This window comes from Chroicocephalus ridibundus, chromosome 9 (assembly GCF_963924245.1).
Source record: "Chroicocephalus ridibundus chromosome 9, bChrRid1.1, whole genome shotgun sequence".
In the NCBI taxonomy this organism is placed as follows: Eukaryota; Metazoa; Chordata; class Aves; order Charadriiformes; family Laridae; genus Chroicocephalus; species Chroicocephalus ridibundus.
Window position 1 is genome coordinate 26721817 of NC_086292.1, and position 20663 is coordinate 26742479.

The window sequence follows — 20663 nt, forward strand, 5'->3', positions numbered from 1 at the left end:
ATTAAAATATAACCTTTTTTTCTCGGGGTAGGAACAGTTTCCCATTTCAAGAGCAGTCGCGAATTTTCCCATGTCCCCTTCCCAACAAAGCAGGTGGTTTTTACAGGTCATACTCGTGCTGCCGCTCTATTTTAATAGGCTCTTTTTTTTTTTAACCTGCTTAAACACATCAAGTTGACCTGGAACCACCTGGCCGCAGCACACGGCCTGAGTACGTTGGCTGAGCAAAACCACCACGGCTCAACATCAGCAGCAGTTTCAACTCCTCATCCCCATCACGCCCAGGATGGGATTTGAAACTCGAGGATGCTCTGCTCGCTGGGATGAGCCGGTACTGGGAATTTGGGGATTTGGACCCTCCAAGATGTGGTTTTGAGCTGGAACGCGATGTTGAGGGTGCCAACCATGACACCGACGCCAGACAGAGCAGGCAGTGCTGGAGCTGCTGGGCTCTCTTGGTGAGCAACGGACTCAAGCCCCCCAAAAGAGGCCATCATGGACCATCTCACCAAAAAAATCCCTGATTATCACCAAAAGCAAGGATTTGGATTTCAGCCCAGCCCTTGCCCCAGGTAGCAGAGACCCCAGAAGCGGGGGAACCTCCTTCTCCCCCAAACCACATGCTGAACATCAAGGACCACATTTTGGAGCATCTCAGAGGTTAATTTCCACGCCCCATGTTTCAAATGATGGACCAAGGATAAAGTCAATCCAGGAGAAGGCTGTTTCACCATGAGCGTCCCGTGGGATTTCTCCCGGGAGTAGGCACCGTCTGCTGCCGCAGGAACGTGGCAGGATAGGACTCGCAGGTCTGCAGGCCAGGGAAGGGCGATGGAAATGGGGAAAAAAACCCAGATTTTGAAATATTGCTCAAAGCAAGAGGTTCTTAGGGGATTATTTCCTTTCTCCTTGGTTTCTTACTATATTCTCCACTGGTTTTTCCCAGGTAGCTGGGACCTGAGGTGCTCCCGGGCTCGGTGCTGCTAACAAACGTATTTCTGTATTCTCACATCTCTCCAAGCTAATCTTTAGGGAAAGGGGAATTGACAAACTGGTGAAAAACTGACTGACACTCCAATCAAAATACAAAAGAAACAGAAATAAATGGCTCTGAAAAGAATCGCTATTTAATTAGAAATTACATCTGTGCCAGTGAGTCACGGCGGGGAAGCGATACATCAGCGGGCTCGGCAGCGAAGGGCACCTGCCAGCAGCATGACAATGGGCACCGGCTCCATCCTGGGGCCGCAACGGGAGATTTGGGGGAGGCAGAGGGGACCCCCAGCCATGGGGAGTCCCCTGATAAGCCCTGCCGAGCCAAGAGCCACCCTGCAGGAACCAGCCTGGCACCACCCCGGAAAATAAAATGCCTGCAAGCCCGAAAGCTTTGCAGAGAAATCCCCTCCCAGCAGTTTTCCTGCTGGAATGGGAAAATCCCTGGTAAATCAGATCTAAAGAAAGGCATCAATAGCGGTTGCAGAATGAGGGAGGGAGAGAGTAGGGAGGTGGGAATAAAACCACTTCTCTCTCTCCATCACTTCCTGGCCACGTCCCTCCCTCGAGGAAACCCTGACCCTCCATCAGTGGGGTACCAAAGCTGGGCAGCATCTGGGGATCCCCCCCAGCTCCTCCAGGAGACCCCAAGGAAGGTGGGATGGGGTAGGAGAGGATGTCCAGGAGGGAGATGGGGGACATGGATCAGTCACAAGGATGCTGAGAGATGCTGAGAGCGGGGTGGTCCGTGACCCCCTAGTTCTGGGCCGCGATGCACAGGTGGGAAGCAACATCCTTGGGGAGGCTCCTGCCGAAAGCTGCGTCCATCGTCAAATTCTTCGCGGGGAGGAATTGGGGCTTTGCAAAGCAGCAAATAAAAGCAGAAAATAGATTAAAAAAAAAAAACAACAACAACAAAAACCCCCCATCCTCTCTCTATTCTTCCTCCACAAACGATGAATCCGCCAGCAGCTGGAAGCACAGCCGGGGCGAAGCAGGTCAGACGGACATCCCTACCCACAGCCACCGCTACGCCCCGCAGTGCTGGTGGTGCTCAGAGCCAGGGGTGCCCCTTGGCATGGGACCAGCTGAGGGTGTACCATCCCAGGCTTCGGAGCAAAGGAAAGCAGGAGTGAAGGGTGGGGGGTGCTGCAGGCTTGGCTTCTCGGGAGTCTTGTAAAGGCTGAGCCTTTCTGTCCCCCGCCGTTTCCAGGGGTGGAGTTCGTTGGCTCAAGAACACCATCCAGAAGGTTTCGGGAGGTGGTAGGAAATACAGCTTGGGCCTCTGACCTCATGCTGGGGGCTTTGGACATCCCTGCAGGGCCATTTCTGCTGCCTTAGCTTCACCAGCATGGGCAGGACTTTCCAAGGTGAGTTTTGGGGCAGCACCGATGTTCGGGGTCCTGCTTTGCAGTGCTGGGTATTTTCAAGCATCAACCTGGCTCGGACGGAAACTCCCTGGAGTGCTGGTACCCATCACAGAGGTGATGAGCAGATGCCTACAGGAGAGAGAAAGAGCAAGTCATGGATGGAGCAGTGTTTCCTCCCCAGTCCAGGGCTCAGACACTTGTTTAATTTCCTGCTGTAGTTTATTCAGGTCCTGTTCTGGCCCAAATCATTCGATGTCTTTTATTGCCTTTGCCAGATACGCTGTGCATGTTCGGAGGTGAGACGTCACGCGGTCCCGCATCAGCAGTCCGATGTTGATTTCCCAGGAGCAGCACCTCCATCTCCATTTTACCACCTCCACTCTTTCCCCAATTTACTGTCCAAATGTCCCTGCTGATTTTCGGCTCTGCCTGGTTAACGGCAGGGGCAGAGCGTGAGCTGGCATTAACCTGCTATTAGAGGAAATCAAAGCCTGGGAGCAGAGGAGAGAGTGTCATGGTTGTTGGAGACCTGCGTGGCCACGTTGTGCCTGGTGGAGCTTCAGGTGCAAATAATTGCATGGAGGAGGTTCCTGCTGAAAACTTCCCACTGACCATGTCATTACCCTGGAAAATTTCATTACAATAAGGCTGTGCACTGAGGGATTGCTCGCCAGCATCCGCCACTCACCCGGCGCTCCTGCCATCCCGGGCATCCACCGCTGGACCCCAGCTCGAATGCCCGGTGGGAATGGGAAGAGCCCCCAAAGCATCATCTCGCGACGAGCTGCTCGCTGAAGGATGAGTCAGTTCGGGTCCATGCCAAAAAGTGTGTTCAGCACTTTTGAATATACCCGGTAGGAGGCAATAAATAACACGTATGCGCACACGCCGCCTCGCCTCTGGCAGACCTGGGATTGCCACCTATCGTCGCCGTTCAGCTCTAGGACAGGAATCTCTCCTTTCTTCCATTGCTTCTAAACTGGATGGATTTTCCCAGGCTGGATCCTTGCATCGGGCCAATTTCCTCCCTTCGTTGGGGCTCCCCCCCGAGACCAGACCCCCCACACACATGCACACATAGGCCCGTGGGTGTTATTTTCCTCCTGTCCAGGCAAGTCCTGCAGCAGGGACCTTTGTTTAGGATGATGGTCCTGCATCCTGAGAGCGCTGGGGGTTTTTTACAGATCCTGCAGAAATTGCCCCCAAACATGACCCACAGAGCGGGGGGGGGGGGGGGGGGCGGGGGCGCATTTTGCATTCAGAAGGGACCAGCCTTAATGACATTATTATTTAAAGACAGGGAACAGAGTGGGGAAACTGAAGCACAGCCCCCCTCCCCGCCAAGTAAAGGACCCCCCACCCCAGCGCTGCCTCAGTTTCCCCGGGTGCTGCCCCCCCCAACCCTTGCCCGCTCCGCACCGTGCAAAGGGACTCCCGGCCCCTTTAAGCCCCCCCCGCCCGGCGGAGGCTCGGCCCCTTTCTCTGACACAGCAGCCGCCGGGGCGAGCCGAAACCGGGAGCCGCGGGGAGCGGGGAGGCTGCGGCCGGGGCCGGGGGCCGGGCGCCCACCGCCGCTCCGCCCGCCCCATGGCTCTGCCCGGGGCGCCGGGAGCCGCCCGCCCCCCTCCGCCCCCCCGGCGCCCAGGGGGCGGCCGGCCCTGAACCGGCATCGCTGCCGCCGGTCGGTCCCGGGGGCACCGGGGGAGGGTGCGGGGGTGCGGGGCAGCGGGGGCAGCGGGGAGGGAGGGATTGGGGGGGAGGGGGGGTGTGGATGCGGGAAGCGGGGATGCGGGCAGCGGGGATGGAGGACGCGGGTACCGGGGATGGAGGATGCGGGGATGCGGGCACACGGGGGGATGGAGGATGCGAGCAGCGGAGATGGAGGATGCGGGTACCGGGGATGGAGGATGCGGGTACTGGCATCATCCGTCCCGGGTGCCCCGGAGGATGCGGGTACGGGGGATGGAGGCTGAGGGTACCGGGGATGGAGATGCGGGTACCGGCGATGGAGGATGCGGGTACCAGGGATGGAGGATGGGAGTACCGGGGATGGAGATGCGAGCATGCCGGGACCCCCCAGCCCTCCTTCCCTGTGAGCACCCCCGGGTTGGGGGGATGTGCCCCCCCCACCGCACTCCATCTCCACCCGTGCTGCTTCCCCCGCTCCCCTTGAGGGAAGGGGGGGTGTCGTTTCGGGGCAAGGTGGGTTTCTCCCCGCCCTCGTCGGCCCAGGCGGGGTTGGGGCTTGAACCCGGGAGGGAGGGTGGCGGCGGAGAGGGGGCTGCCTGACACTCCCCCCCCCGCCGAAGCAGAGGGGTCCCCTGGGACGTGTCCCTTCCCCCCGGCGGACTGTCACCTCTGATAACGTCTCACCCCTTCCGACAGCGACCGAAGGAAAGTGGCCCCCGGACTCCTCTTGTGTCACGCAAAAGCCCTGAGGGAGGAGGAAGAGGAGGAGGAGGAGGAGGGGGAGGAAATAAGAAAAGGAGAAGGGGAAAAAAAGGAAAAAAAAAGGACCAGGAAGAGCTTGGACTGGAGCCAAGGAGGGGTCCTGGGTCACGACGGTAAGTTCCTGAGCTGCATGCCTGTCTGGCTGTCTGGCTGTCTGTCTATCCATCCATCTGGCTCAGCGAGACCCCGATGTGCCTAGTCTTGGGGTCTCAAACTGGAAGGCGGGGGGTGGGGGGGAGAAAAGAGGACAGGAACTGTGTCAGGCTGCATCCTGCCCCCTGCCTCAATTAGGGGGAGGGCACTGTGGGGGTACGCGGAGGCTTGTCCTTATGCTGAGGCTGCGATCAAGGTAAGGCAGGAGTAGGCAGGACCCCCCCTCCCCCCGCCCCATCTTTCTGGCTCTGGAAGGGATGGCTCCGTCACGTTGTTTTTCTGTCTGTCCTTGCAGGAGGGGACCCTGTGCTCCTCAGGACACCTGTGCCCAGCTGGGAGACCCCTCACCACCACCACCCAGCGTTGGAGCTGGAGACCCCGGAGCAAGGGACCAACACGGGGAACAGCATCGCTCCCTGGGGACACCCAGACCCACGTCCTCTTCCCCATCACCAGGGAGCAGGCAAGGCGTGAGCCACTGGATTTTAGCTTCCTGGGACATCCGACAGACTCTTCCTCTTCCTCCTCCTCCTCCTGCTCACCTGACCAGGCAGTGCTTGCCTCCTCCACTCACTCCATGGCCACTCCACATCTCCCCACGGCCACCGGCTGAACTCCCTCTGCAGCGTTCCCGACTCCGCATGGTGCATCCTGACCCAGCTCCCTGCTCCGAACCGGAGCCCCCCGACCTCGCAGGGAGGCGAGTGTGCGGCTGGGACTTTCTTGGAGGCAGGGGAACGTTAAGATGTTGAAAGCTCCCCGGCCGAGAGGGGCTGCGCGGACGCCAGGCCACCCGGCTAGAGGGGAGCAGGATGGACAGAGCCGTTGGGGCCGGGAACCGAGGCCGGTAGGGAAGGATGGACTCCCGGACCTGCCAGGACAGGCAGCCCAGTGACCACCCCAGCAGCAGCAGCAGCAATTGTAGCAGCAGCAAGAGTAATTGTGAAAGGGAAAGGATCCGGAGTCGGATGAAAATGGTGATCGGGCAACTGGAAGGCATCTTACAGGAGCTCAAGGAGGTGGCCAAGGAGCTCCGGGAGGTAGGAAAACCCCAGGGTGCCATCGCATCCCTGCGCGGGGTCGCGGTAGCTGCTGGCCTCAAATGCGGGTGCCCTGTCCCCGTCCCCCTGCCTGTCCCCTGCCTCAGGGCCGGGCTGGGGGGAGCAGGGGCAACTCAGCACCCGCAACCCATCAGCCCCAGGAGGGACCCGGGGCGGCATGGCACAACTGATGTGCAATAGGATTTTCAAAAAGAGGGGGGAGAAAAAAAATATACGGTTTGTAAAACTGCCCTTGACCTTGACTCCGGGGTTTGCTCGGGGTCAGGGGGCCCGGCTGAGGCACCCATCCTGCGGGTGCTGGGGGTGGGAGAAGCACCGTGGGGTCAGACGCTGGGGCTGGGGGAGCCGGTGCTGTTGGCACCGTGTCATGGTCAGCTCTGTTCTGCCTTGGGCAGGGGGGATTGGGAATGCTTTCCAGGCCCCTTTCAAATGAGGGAGGTGGATGGAGAGGGGATGGTGGGTCCCTCTGGCATTGCAGAGAGCACTAAAAATACGTCATCGGCCCTGGGTGCGATGAAGGAGGGTGGTCCACAGGCTGGGCAGGGGGCCAAAGCGATGGGCTGTCCCGTAGCCTGGCTGTCGGTGTCCACTGCTCCTGCAAAACAAAAAATAATACATATATACACACACATATAAAGTGTGGCTGGGGTTTCCTCCCAGTGGCAGTGGCAGTTTGGTGGGGAATTTAATATTTTTGCGGCTCAAGGGGGAGTGTCACACATTCCCAGGGGAAGGGGACCTGGATGAGGCTGGTAATTTGGGACGTCTCTGCGGGCGACAGGGAAAGCGGTGGATGGAAAGCATGTGGTAGCCTTGGGCATGGCGTGGCAGCTTGTTTTGCAATGGGGCAGGCGGGCGTTTGCACCCTCTTTGTGACCTGAGCCAAACATGATGGCGTTACACCCAGGGTCCTGTGAAACCTCTTTTCCCCCCACCAAGGAAGGGCAGAAATTGGTGGAGGTTTTGCCACGGGGCTGTGCCGGAGCAGCCCCACATGGGTCAGTGACACGGGGATGCCACCAAGAGAGCACTGATGCAGGTGGACTAACGTCATCCTCGGTGCGGACGTGGCTGTGGTCAGGGAGGTGACATCTTCCAGCCTGAAGCATCCTCTGGGATGCAGCGTCCTCCTTTGGGACGGCTCCGCTCAGGCCAGGAAATTTTGGGGAGGCCATCCTGCCGGGGGGGGTATGCCACATCTCATCACGCCACCCCACTGGGTTCCCACGAGGGCTTGACCTGGTCGCAGCATCCCTACAGATTTTCCTTCCTCTTGTGGCTTCGCCAGTCCTTCCTGCAACAGAAAGCGAAAAGCAAACCCGGCCACCCAAAGCAAAAAGTGCCCTCCCCTCATTCCCCCAGTGCCAACAGGGGAGCCCAAAACCCCTTCAACAAATCCCATGCGGATTAAAAATAGTCATAATAGTAATAATCAGGAGGCAGAGCTATTTTCCATTTAGCCTGAGCTTGCTTCATGCTCCTCCAGGAGCTTAAGGAGGCCTTTAAAGTGAGGATGACGGCAGTTCGGCCCCTTTCGTTGAGCCTGCGGATTTAAGGCTGGGTGAGACCACCACGATCATACAAGCATCCCTCTTGCCAGGGATGGGGAGGGATGGGGAGGGATGAGATGGGACAAATCTCTGACCATTTCACGGCTGAGGCCAGGTTGTGCTTCCTGCCAAGCCTCGGGTGGCTCCACGGGATCCCCGACCAGCTCTTGGGGCCAGAAGGACCTTGAGCATCCCCGCAGCACCTTTGGTCGGCTGCCCAAGTGAGGTTGTACCCGTGCGTCTCGGAACAGAGTGGGAACAGTGGCCTGAGGACACAGGGGAGGGGGAAAGGGCTCTCAGCATTCCCTGGGGACATGTTTTGGGAAGCAGGCTCAAAGGAGGAGGAATAATGCTGGAGGGTGGAAGAGCTGAGCTGAGTGCGGGCAGGTCCCTGTGCTTTGAGGAGCAGAGGGCGGCTAGAGGACACCCATCCTCTGGCCCTCACCCCAGGGAGACCCTGCTCTTGTGCCAGGGAGGGTGTCCACATACCATGAAATGGCTTCTCCCGAGGGTACTGGGAAGCACTGAGGACTGGGAATGATTTTTCCATGGAGCTGGCACATTCCTAGACACCAATGACCTCCAAGGCTGCATCCCATAACTGCCCTGGAAGAGCTCCTCACATCACGGAGCAACACGACCAGGTGAGCGTAGAACTAGCCACAAGGTGCCCACCATGAGAGGGGTCCTAAACTTCAACCTTTCTCAACAACTCCTACCACGTACCCATATAACTTTGCAGCAATTAGTTGAATTTATACAAAACAGCAAAAAAACAAGCACAAGAGCAGGCTCCAGAGCTAAAACACACTGGTCCGACCAAGCTAAACTGAGCTCCAGCAACTCAGAGGTCTGGTTTTCCCCAAACCAGGCAGATGTTGGGCTTTAGAGGCTTTGGAAGTTCAAGCCCTTGTCTTCTGGGTCTCTCAGAGCAAGCTCGATGGGAGCACGTTACAGAGAATTCTCTTTCAAACCCGCCCAGAAAAGTACGTGGTAGACACCAGGCTGGCAAATTGTAAGCTCTAAGATATTGCTGAAAGAAAAGATGATAAAAAAAATATAAGTCCCTGCAGCTGTCTGCCTTGCATGTAGTGATGTTCTTTCTCAGCTGGAGGTGGGGGCTAGGACATGGGGACAAGGCTGGGGACAGGCAGCCCTGCAGCCCCTGGCGGGGACCGATGGCCCCAAGCGTAAGTGGGCTCATGGGTGGGGGTCCCAGGAGGGGCTGCTCAGGGTCATTAAAGCCCTTTAGTGCCCACAGGACCCTGGCACTTGGGACACTGGTGTATTCTCCAACAGAGCCACCACAGGGGCTTTGGAAACGTCTGTCCCTGTGGCCATCTCCTCTGCCTGGGGCTTTGTTGGTGGGTTGGGACGCAGAGCTGGATGCGCTCGGTGAGGGCAGTGGTGGACCCGATCCTGCTGCACCCGAGGCACCTGCGGAGCCAGAAAACCTTCACGGGAACCTGCTCCTTCCCGCTTCTCCTTGCAAGAGGAGCTGGGTACCAGGACTTTGGAGGTCTGGAAAAAGCCGCCAGGTCATAACCACCTTAACAAAAACAACCCCAAAGTCATCAAAACCCCTGTCTGGGCACAAGGGCTTTCACCCAGGGACGATTCCTGCTCTGAAACCACTCGCCAGCTCCAGGTGCAGCCAGCTCTGGCTCATATGAGTCTTCTCTCCCAGGTTGTCCCTGCTTCAGCAGAGAGTTTGAGTCCAGAATTGCGGGATGCTCTGGGGAAAGGTTTCAGTGGGGGACCCCAGGGCAGCCCCATTCCATCAGCCCGTCCGTGAGGATGCGATGTGGGACCAGACCCCAGTTCGGGCTCCATCCCCGGCTGCCGGGAGCGGTTCCCACCTGAAGGCTGTCATTCCAGATGTCCGTTTGATTCAGGATGCTGTTTTACCAGTTTCCCCGCTCCCACTCTCCCTCCCTCCCTCTCTCCCTTTTGTGTATATAATTATTCCCCAGCACTCCAAGACAGGGCTGTATTATGTGCGGGGAAAATGATTATTAAAATCTTTGATTGAAATCGCACACTGGAAGTAGAAATCAGGCAGGAGGCAGGCAGGGAAGGCGCTTCCGCCGAGCGCTTGCCACGCTGCCTGCCCTCCCACGCACCTCCTGCCAGCCCCGGCCTTTTCCCGCAGGAATAAGGGTGATGCCACAGGGAAGAAGATACCCCAGGAGGTCCCAACCGTCTCCACTTGCAAGGCTGAGCTCCTTGGGGCATCCCTTTGCTTAGTGCTGGGAGTGGGAAACCATCCGTGGAATACATTCAGAGGTGGGAAATAAAAACAAACATCTGTGCACTTCTCCCTATGTGCAACCCCCCCTCCAAAATCCCATGGGAAGGGTGCTATCGCCCCTGTGCCCCCTGACATGGGAGCAGTGGGGTCCCACCACGCAGGGAAGCAGCACCGAGGGGTCCCCTCCAAGCCTTTGGCAGGAAGAAAGTCCTCCCTGCAACCCCTTATGATAATAAATACTTTAATAATGTTGTAATCAATAAGTGATTAGCTGGGAACGCTTGGGAAAGTTCACGGTGAGAAGGCGCCTTATTATTCTAATAATAACATGTTTTAGGGATCTGCGCGATGATTTCGAACTATTTAGTGGCTGATGATCTAGCAAATGATCCTGAGATCCGCGGTGCGCTCATTTATAAGCGTCAGCTCAGGGAAGAGAGGCCCCCCTGTAACCCAGCTTCTCTTAGCCAGCTCCAATTAATCATTTATTCCTTATTAAATATTTACTCACCTTGCCTGTGCCGGGCAGCAGTTTGGGAGATGCGGGAAGGTCCCTGCTCCGGGACAGTTTGGCTGTGGGGTTGCAGGGGCTCTGCCGGAGGCTTTGGGGTGACTCTTTTCCCCATCCCCCAGGGAAGGAGGAACTGATGTTCAAGGTGACGGTGTCAAATGCCTCCAGGATGATTTGACGCTTTGGGAATAGGGTTGGATATTTTTTTCACAGGGGCCACGTGGTCCCATTGCACGTCCTCTCTGTGTGCCAGCTGGCAGCGAAGGAGGGTGCGGGGCCAGGCGGGTCGGATCCAGCCTGGAAAAGCATCTGTGTAGCGTGGAAAGATGCTTTGGACTCCAAAATGTGCTGCTGGAGGGGGACTGGGGCTGGGGATCCAGCCGGCAGCCGAGGGAGCATGGGGCCTGGGGGGGCACACACAAAAAATCCCTGCTCCTCTCCCAGCAGGACGAGATGTTTGGCTCTGGGTTGGGAAAAGAGTCACATCTCACAGAAGGGTAGCCAAGGGGACGCGCACACGGGTCCCCTCCATATCAAAGCTAAGACCCCCCCGCTTTGATATCCCCACTCCGGACCCCCCCTTTGCCCAGCGGTACCCACCCCGAGTGCCAATCCGCTTCACCCACCCACTTCAAAGGCCGTGCCAGGATGAAGGGGCCATTAGACCATAACACTTTGATCCCAGCATCTTCCAGCTCCTTCCCCGGCCTCGGGAATATATGCATTACCAATTACCGGCCATGAAGCCTTTGAGGTCCCCTCTTGTCCCCCCGCCTCGTCCCCCCCGCCTCGTCCCTCACCTCTCCAGCATCTTCTCGAGCTTCCAGGCCGTTTAGCTCCTCGAGAGGAAACAGCGTGGCCCAAATGTGGAAAGCTGGAGCCACCAAGCCAGGAACCTCCGTTGCTTGATTTGCAGCCAATAATCAAAAAAATCTTTAAGAAACAACAATGCTCCAGATGTTCAACATCTGGCCTCAGCTGGGGAGGTAAACACCTGATTTGGGACACCCAGGCTTTTATCAGGAAAGCTCCTGGCTGCCAGCAGCATCTGTGGGTGTGGGGACAGTACGTTGGGTGAGGGGAGCACCCAGCACTCCCAGTTGGGCTGAATGATGGGAAGTGGGTTTTGGGGTGGGAACGAACCGGCCAGCACCATGGTTTAGCGCATCCTCGCTCAGTGCCGGTCTCTACAGGGTACCATGGGGACATGGGTCCATCCCTCTGCCGCGCTCCAGTTCATCCTCCAGCTGCTGAAAGCTCTTTGCTTTGGGCAACAGATGAGCACCTTTGGCCACCCAGCACCTACTTTCAGGGCACTTGGACACAAGATGAGGCCTCTTGGTGACACCATGCACAAGGTCAAGGGGAATTATTTTTTCTCCCTGTTTTCCTGCTGCCGGGTAGCCCTGGTTTGACCAGGGATGCTCTGCTGTCACCAAAAAGGTGGCTCTTTGCAGCAAGGCAAAATGTAAAGGCGAGGGAGGATGGAGGCACGTCCTCCCTTAGTCACCCCCATGGCACCTCCAGCACACACCAGGGACACCCCAACCCTCCTCACTTGCCTGTAGGGGGACAGAGCCACCCCGATTCATGGGGGGTGAGAGCGTCACCAGGGTCTCACCCCAAAGCACCCAACCTTGGGTCTGGTCCATCCCTCCATCCATCCCTCCCCATCGCTCTCACCCCAGCTCCCTCTGCCAGCAGTGATGGCCCCGGCTAAAAATTTTTGACAACCTGCCTTGGGAAGGAGACAAGGGGGGAGCAATCCTTCTTTACATTTAAATCCTCAGCGAGTACCAAGTGTCACATAGGTATTTAACACACACACCCCCCCTCTGCGCCGCCACCACCATCCGTTTAAAATAGAAAGCGGCCTTAAAAATAGCCCCGAGTGAGCCACCGCTGATGTGACACTAATCCCTGTGTGCCGTGGCAAGGACTGGGATGGGGACGAGGACCAGGATTGGGACGTGCCTCCTTTCCTGGCACTCACTGAGCCTGAATTGCAGCAGGTCCCTTTAACGAGGATCACCCTGGGTGACAGGGAGCCAGCTCGAAGCCCAGGGAGATGCTTACCCTGAACCCGGTGTTGTAATCACCGAGCCTTTGTGAAAACAGAGGTGATCTCGTTTTAGCTGAGGGTTTCAGCAGAATCATTTGCCACCTTATTAAAAAATAATAATAGCCAGGTGTTTCCCAGAGACAGCTCTTTTCCTGCCCTTTGTTCCTAATTCTTTCTTGTCACCGAAAAAAGAAGAGGTCACAGCACCTTTTTTATTCTCTTTTCCTCAAGTTTCACCCTTTCTCCTCCAAAGAAAAGGTGGGGGGGGGAAGAGGGAGGAAGGGGAGAGGGGGGAGGGGGGAGGAATTTTGGTGGTGCATTGGGAACAGAAGCATTTACCTTTTCTAACGTCAAGACTTCCTTGCGGGTGCTGGTGAGGGTGCTCACAGCTTGCCCCCAGCACACTTCAAAGCCAAAGCTTGAAGGATGGATGCTTTCCCTGCGGGCTCTCTCTGGAGGTCTTGCGTGGGCAAAGAGGCAGGAAAAATAAGTCAGCCATCATGGGTGAGGAGCTTGGGTAGAGCCCATCGCCTTCTGCTGCCTGGGATGAGAAGCCCTCAGCTCACTGTCCCCAGCACTACCCTGCTTTGGGGATCCAAAGTCCCCGTGGGTGACAATGCCATGATGTACGTCCAAGGTCCATCCCTGAGGCGGGACCAGGGATGGGCTTCAACATACCTTCAAGAGGTCCACCCAGGAGAGAAGCCAGTCATGGGGGTGGGGACAGGTCAGACTGCAGCACAGCTCAGGAGGGGACTCCTGGGCCGTGGACAGGGTGTGGTGGAGGTCCCAGGTGGGGCTGATTGAGGCTGTTGAGGTGTATTAGTGCCCATCACCATGTGCTCAGGTATGATGTTGGGAGCGCACCTCTCATTTCCAACTCAAACTTCATCCATGCTCCACTGCACCCTTTTTTTCATGGAAATATGTTTTTTGGTATCTCTTATTGCCAGTATGTCCAACATGCTCCCAGGCAGCAACCCCCAGCCCTTCAGCCTGCGTTTTCCTGGTGACACCAGCTGGTCCCATCTCAGAAAGGGTCTCCTCATTCCCAGATCTCCCCAGTTGCTCTTCTCCATGTTTGCAGCAGGCTGCAAACCCGGACATCCAGCCCCATCACCCTCACCCAAACCATATCAGACCCCTGTGCCCCTTGGGATTGTGCTCTCGTGGAGGTGGAACTATTTTGTCCTCCACAGATGCTTATCCAGGTTGTCCCCAGGTTGTCACACAGCGTTTGGTGGCCCAAGAATTGGTCCTAGCTACAGCCAGAGCCTGGAGATGTCCCATAGGGACCTGCAGATGATTTAAAAGAGGGGGTGCTGTATGCCCACAGCTGGAACCCCCAACAAGCGACTCAGGGGGGGTGTTGGGGTCCTCCATCTGTGGTGCCATCTCCTCGGGAGCTTGGCAGAGCAGGAGAGCTGCATGGGTAGGGCTGTCGAATGACTGGAAATTTGGAGCTCACATATGAGAATTTTATTAAAATTAGGTCAGCAGAGTGTAACGGATCCACTTCGGCTGCTGGCTGTGTAATCATCCCCTCGGGCGCCGGTTTCCGATGCCCAGACATATTAAATTACCCTTAACTCTGCCCACGCATCTTCATCCACCACGAGGGCTTTGTGAGGAGCCTGTCCTGCTGAGCTGTGGTTTATGGTGCATTTCGAGTGATTTATAGTATTGGCCCAAGCCCCTGCGTGTTGGCATCTAGCAAAGGGATGCAGAGACGAAGGGCAACCTGGCACCGTGACATCAGCTTTGGGGTGCCCACGCTTGGCCCACCCAACACAAGGGTGGGATGGGGTGTCTGAGCCCAAGGACTCAGTTTCCCCCAACAGAAGTGCTTGAAAAAATGGAGTTATGGGATAACAGCAGTGTAAAAATGATGGAGAGATGCACTATGACTAATTATTCTTGGTGGATGAGGAGGTCTGACACCTGTTGATGAACCACGGCACCGATGGAGATACGGCAGGGCTTTTTGGTGGTCTGAGAAGGAAACAAAACATGTCTGGCAAGATATTGCCCATTGATTTGTCTTCCCTCCCTTATTTTGGGAAAATTGTGGCTGATTTCCACCAAGAAAGGATGTGTGGAAGGGCAAGGGAAGGAAAGAGATGCGGAGAGAAAGGCAATAATGAAAAATAACCAGAAAAAAACACATTTATGCATGGAGAAACCACCTGGAAAATACTAAGCACAGGGTTCTTCTCACTCCCAAATGCTCCGTGTGCGAGATGGGGGTGTCGGGGAGCAACAATGCCCGCAGATGCCCATGATGGGGCAGGGGGGGAAGAACAAAATGCATCAACTGGGTACACAAACGGGTAGGGGGGCTGTCGAGGGGTTCCCCCCAGCACCCCCCCATCTGCCGTTGCCCACCTCCTGCTTGGCAGTGTTGGGACCAGCCAGGCCCTCTGCCAGCTCCCCCCGAAGAGGGGGGTAGAGGCGAGCCGGCAACCCTGCCAAAAATACGCACTTCCAACTGCTGCCGAGTTGAATTTTCATGTTGTGCTCTGCCTCCCACACAAAATAAAGCCACACACCACCACCACCACCCCGCCGTGCATATATATACACGCAGAAACACCAGCCAAGAAACACCACGGTGCTGCCAGAGACACAGGGATGGCTCCGGCCAGATGCCATGGCAGCGGGTGCTTGGGTGGGATTGGGGAGCCCCCGGCAGCGTTAGTGCTGTGCTCGGTGCTGGGCAGCCCTCGAGCTGGATGGGATTAAAGACTTGAAGGTGGGTGATGAGCCTTTTGCATCCGAAACCTCATCAAGGTCATCACACAGAGACCACGGTCCATGGGAGCCGCAGAAGGAAGGAGGTCCTTCCTCCCTTCCTTCCCCTTCCAGCCCTGCCCATGGCTTGAACATCAGCTAGGACACTACATCTATTATTGTTAATTTTTGAAGGGCTTGTTTTATTCATGCCCCATGTGAGGTCCGTCCCCTGTGGTGTGGTCAGGGCCATGACCCCATGCCCAAGCCACTACAGGTCTTGATAAACTTAACACCTTGCAAAAGATGGAGGAATGGCGATCAAGCCCACCAAGCGTCCTAACCAAGGCTGTCCTCGCAGCCCCCCACCACCTTCCCATGTATTTTATCCCACAATCTTGGGATATTTTCCACTCCCTGGCTCAGTTTCCCCACCTGCAGGGCCATCTTTCCCAGGGGGAGGAGGTGGCGGTCACAGGTGGTTCCCCATGGTCAAGTGTGAGGAACCAGGGGACACCACATACTTGGGGGTTTGGGGTGACACTCATTGTCCCAGGGGACAAGGCAGACTCCCCCCCCCAGAGCCACCCTGAGAAGGTCCATCCTGACACACCAAGCACCCACAGTCACCCGAGGTTTCACCGCTGGCTTGGGGCCCACGGGTGCCATGCCACCAGGTGGGCTTTGGCTCCTGCCAAGGGGCTTCTGGAGTGGCTGCACGTGGGCTGAGACCTCCCAACTCATCACACCAGTGGTGCCGGGGGAAATGGCAGAGATTTAGGGATGTGGTGTTATTAAGGAGCAAAAATGGGAGGGTGTTCCGTCCGGCGGCTCCTCTCTGCCCATCCGTCCGTCTGTCCGCAGGTGGTGAGCCAGATCGACCGACTGACGTCCGACTTCGAGTTTGAGCTGGAGCCTGACGACTGGACGACGGCGACGGCCAGCAGCACCTCCAGCAGCGAGAAGGGGGGAGGTGCCTTCGAGCTGGGACCCCTCGATTTCACCGCCTCCGACATCCTCTCCGACAGCTGGGAATTCTGCTCCTTCCTGGATGCTTCCACCCCCTCCGACCCAGGCGACGGTCCTGAGCCCTCCCGGTCACAGCCACAGCCCCCGCCGGTTCGCCAGCCCGATTACCGGCTGATGAACGGGGGGATCCCCATCACCAACGGTCCCCGGGGCGGTGGGACCCCGGACTCATCCAGCGAGGAAGCCTTTGGCACAACGGCCAGCCAGAAGATCCCACATCACCGACCGGCTGGCACGAGGGAACGGGTCCGATTCAGCGACAAGGTGCTTTACCACGCTCTGTGCTGCGACGACGACCGGGACGGTGACAGCACGGCGTCCCCGGGGGATGATGGCCCTGAGGAGCCTGTCCGTAAGGTGCTAGCGGGGCCACCCTCAAAGCATCCTTCCACCGGTGGTGGTGGTGGTGGACCTCCGGCACGGCGGCTGACAAGGAACAGCAGCACGCAGACCGTAGCCGACAAAAGCACCCAGACAGTGCTGCCTTACATCCCCGCCAAGCAGAAAATTAAAAATAAAAACTGACGCCGGCTCCGCCGCACGGATTTGGGGAGGGTGGGGGGATGGGGGGGGCGATTCCTGGGGAGGGACAGAAAAATATATATATATATATAAAAATATATATTTAAATAAATCAATACTAATAATAAAATCAACATGAAAAGGTGGCAAAGAAGACGAATGTCCCAACTACCTACCCGTCATTTTCGAGGCTCAGGGAATTTTAAACTATTTTTTTTTTTTGTGGACAGAATCTTCAGATCAATAAACCGTCCATCATGGAGAAACGATAACAATAACATATATATATATTATATGTATATATGTACCAAGAGGGAAGCCTCTACGGAGGGGAGAGCCAGAACATCTGAGGTCGCAGCCAGGGGATGGAGGGGGATGTGGGGATGCTGGGAGGGGGTGGGGGAGTGGCTGGGCTGTGGGTCGTGGGGGGAATGTCCCTCCCTCGGGACATTTTACCCCCGTTTGGCTTAAGAAGGGCCGGTGTGATCTGCTTTGTCATAGCTGATGTCTGAGGGGAGTGGGGATGTCACCCGAGATGTCACACACACACACACACCCTGGCCTGAGGGGGGTTTGCAGAGGGCAAAACTACACCAGTGCTGAAGAGTCGGGGGGGGGGACAACTCCCCCTTCCAATTTCATTCCTTTATATCAGATCCAGGGGAAATATTAGTGACCTCCAAGTCCTGTAACCATCTTAAAATAATGTGGGAAAGGTCCCCGGCTTTCCTTTAGGTACCCGCTTCTCGTTTCACATTTCAAAAGCCGCAGCCCCGATGTGTGTGTGGGGGGGAAAAAGCTGGATTTTTCTCTAAAAAATTAAGGAATCTGGACCTCCAAATCCACCCGTGGCACTTTTTTCAGCCTCCAGGTTTTGCTGAAGCCTTCAGCATCCAAAGAGGTCGGTGCAGCACCTGGTCCTGGAGAAAATCACCCCGTGTCTTCCCCATCGGCTCTTCTTCCCACAGAGATGCGTTTGCACCGCCAGCCCTCGAGCATCCCTGGCACGACAGTGTTTTTTTCCAAGCCTGGCAGCAAAAAAAAATCATCACCTTGACTCCTTATTTTTAATCCAGGTCAGAGATGCTCCATTTCAAGCCTTTTCTGGGTGCCACCCCAATCGTTACTCCGGAGCTGGGACCCTTGCTGCCAGCCAGCGTTGCTACCAAGGGCAAGGGATGCTCCTGCGAAATGTCCATCAAAAAGAACGCGGTGGTGATCAAAACACACTGATTTCAACCCAAATCATAGCACGAGAAAAGCCTTTCACCCAAATTATGTTGAATTACTTTTTTTTTTTTTTTTTTTTTAGTTTTTAGGACCCAATGGGTATGGCATTCCCTGGGGATCAGCATCCATTGCCAAGATGTGCAGAGCCTTGGTGCCATCCAGGGAGCATCCATCCCCACTGAGACATCCCACCGCCGGGCAAAGCTGGGAGAGGGAAGACCCCCGCAGAGGAGACCATGGGGGGAAGATGATGCTGATGATGCTGATGCATCATCTTCTTCCGCATCTCCTCCTATGCCCAGGGCTGGACCCCGAGGGGAGCCTTAACCCCTTGTTTTTCACAAATAGGGCCACCGAAGGACCGGATGTCCCTATCCCACATCCCGGAGAGGGGACAGCTGGGCTCACCCGGCACCGGCACTGGAAGATGTGGGATGGGACAACTCCTCTCCACTCCCTCCGCATGTCAACAGCTGGCTATTTATTTATTTTTATGAGCTTTTTACAGCCTGGCCCCACTGTATAAGCATGATTAATAGATGTAGCTTTGTTCTTTAATAACTCCTCCTGAAGGATACCAGGAAGAACATGAGGGAAAAATTCGGAGCAGCCGGAGCTGCAGAAGGAGATGTTTTTCGGCTGATACAGATTCGGGGGCGCCCGCATCGCCTGCAGCCCTGGAACAAGCTGCAAAAGCAGCCAGAGGGGAAACTGAGGCAAGGCGTTGGGGATGCAAAAGCTCTGGCTCCTGCACGGCTCAGGGCAAAGCTGCTCACCTTGGGGCCGGGGATTTAAAGCCATTTGCTTGCAGTCGGGGCCATACGGACAAGGGTAATGGCTTCTTCCCCCACGTTTCTATTAAGAATGAATTTACAGCCCCTGCAAGCTTTATTTCATGCTCTCCAATAAATCCAAGCGACGGCGGGCGGTAAGCGCTGTATTAACCTTTCGTGCCCACGGATGGAAAAAGCTCCATAAAACAGGGGTAAACAGCGAGGGGGGCAATTCCTCCGCTCCCGTTTGCTTGGCTTAAAGGGTAATAAAAGCCACTGCTGATATACAGAGAACTGCGGGCGATGCCCTTGCTGCTCCTCTGCACACCCAGAGGGGTTTTGCTGTTCTTATTTAGCAGGAAAACCTATCAGTTTGGGGTTTTTTAGGGTAAAATTCAAAAGGATGGGGGTGATTATTAACACCAATACGAAGAAACCATTCAAACTAGTAAAAATGGCTTTGTTACAGCAGTAACTGAGTTATTAATGGTGTTATTAATTGCACCACCAGACCAACTATTGATGACGAAATAATGGGCTTTGCTCTTGCAGGGACAAGATCCAGCTCGTCGGAGCTGTCGCCCATGGCCGCGGGGAGGGAGATAGGGGGCGAAGCTGTGCTGAGAAAACACCTTGCCTTTCTCTTGATGTTATATATTAACAAATTAAGGAGCCTTTCCCCCCACAGCATCCCAGTAATGTCCCTGTCCTCCACCCCCAACCCCTCCCCGGACCCCAAAACCTGTTCAGGAACACCTGAAACAGCAACAAGAGAGTCACCGGAGATGGCAAAGGAAGGGGCAAAGGGCTTGTGTTTCCTCCAAGAAGCAATAAAGAACTATCAGCAAATAAAATGAGGACACGGACTAGCCAGTGACCCAGAATGGTGGGTACCTTCTGCCATGCAACCCGCTGATTTTTGGCCGGGAAGGATGCTCGGTGGCTGCTCTGGCCGGAGCCAGGTTTTGATGGGGTTTAAAGCAGAATTTCGGCTCCACATTTGAATCCTCCAGCTCTGACTCTCCCCACGGGTCCTGTTCGAGTTGACCCAAATTGCGAGAGGCTCTGCTGGGGTTTGTGTTTTGAAGAAAGTCCTCCGAGCTCACCCAATCCCTCTGGCTCATGAAATCCAGCTGGAAAGTTTCTCCCCCCCTAGAATAAGCCGTCTTGCTACATCTCACTTTGGCGGGGCTGAAAATAGCCCCCGACTGCCTGGAGACTTCACTTCTGAGCTTGCTGACATGAAAGGCAGCCATCAAAGTGGATAACAGGATATTTTCCAGCCTAAGGAAGAATGCCGGTTCGGTTTCGGGCTTTGGGAAGACCAGTTCTGCAGGGTATGGGAGCTCAAACTGCACCCGTGAGTCCCTGTGCTCATCCCACCCCAGCCCTGGGAAGCCAAAAACATCTACGTCCCCATACATAGATGCAGCTTTTTTCCTCAAATCTCTTACAATCCGCTCTTAGGGGACTGCAGCAACCTCTCCCCGCCCCGCCACCAGAGATGGGTTTTATTTCCCATAGCCCTGGCTACAACCAGCCCCTTTTGTAGCTCATCAGCCGGTAAAAACATCCCTGGATTTTTAGCTGGCCCCCCCCGCACCGCTCGGGGCTGGTCGCTCGCTGCGGCTGGAAGACAAATGCTTTGTTTTCCAAGGGAGAGGCTATGCCTCCTGCCTCTGCTAATGTACAGCATCTTGTCTTATTTGTTCCTCGCTGTTCCACAGCTGAATTACTGCGAGTGATGTACCGGCGCTTTGTACGATGATGCTTCTTTATAGCTGCAAGACGAGCGCTCCTTCAGCCTCTCCTTCCAGCTCTCGGAAGTTAAATCCATCTTCTGCCCTGCGAGGGGACGGCCAAGGCTCTTACCTCCTCATCCTCATCCCTCCAGCCAGGGTGCTTTTCTCCAAGGGGAGCAAAGGAGCATCGCCCCAAAAGCTACAGTCCCCGTGGGCTGACGCAGCTCAGCTGCAC

At 56.0% G+C, this 20663-nt stretch overlaps 1 protein-coding gene and 1 long non-coding RNA gene across 2 annotated transcripts; one reads left to right on the plus strand and one right to left on the minus strand.

Annotated features, from left to right (window-relative positions):
• Window positions 1-1152: 1152 nt before the first annotated feature.
• Window positions 1153-5639, minus strand: LOC134520681 (uncharacterized). The gene is made up of 3 exons (XR_010072516.1): window positions 5510-5639; window positions 4737-5028; window positions 1153-2492 (listed from the first exon to the last, which is right to left on the minus strand). It is a non-coding gene; the product is annotated as an uncharacterized LOC134520681 (long non-coding RNA).
• A 185-nt stretch (window positions 5640-5824) lies between these two features.
• INSYN1 (inhibitory synaptic factor 1) lies at window positions 5825-16706 on the plus strand. The gene is made up of 2 exons (XM_063346390.1): window positions 5825-6007; window positions 15997-16706. The coding sequence occupies exons 1-2, from the start codon at window positions 5825-5827 to the stop codon at window positions 16684-16686; spliced, it is 873 nt and encodes a 290-aa protein (XP_063202460.1). The 3' UTR covers window positions 16687-16706.
• The last annotated feature ends 3957 nt before the right edge of the window (window positions 16707-20663 follow it).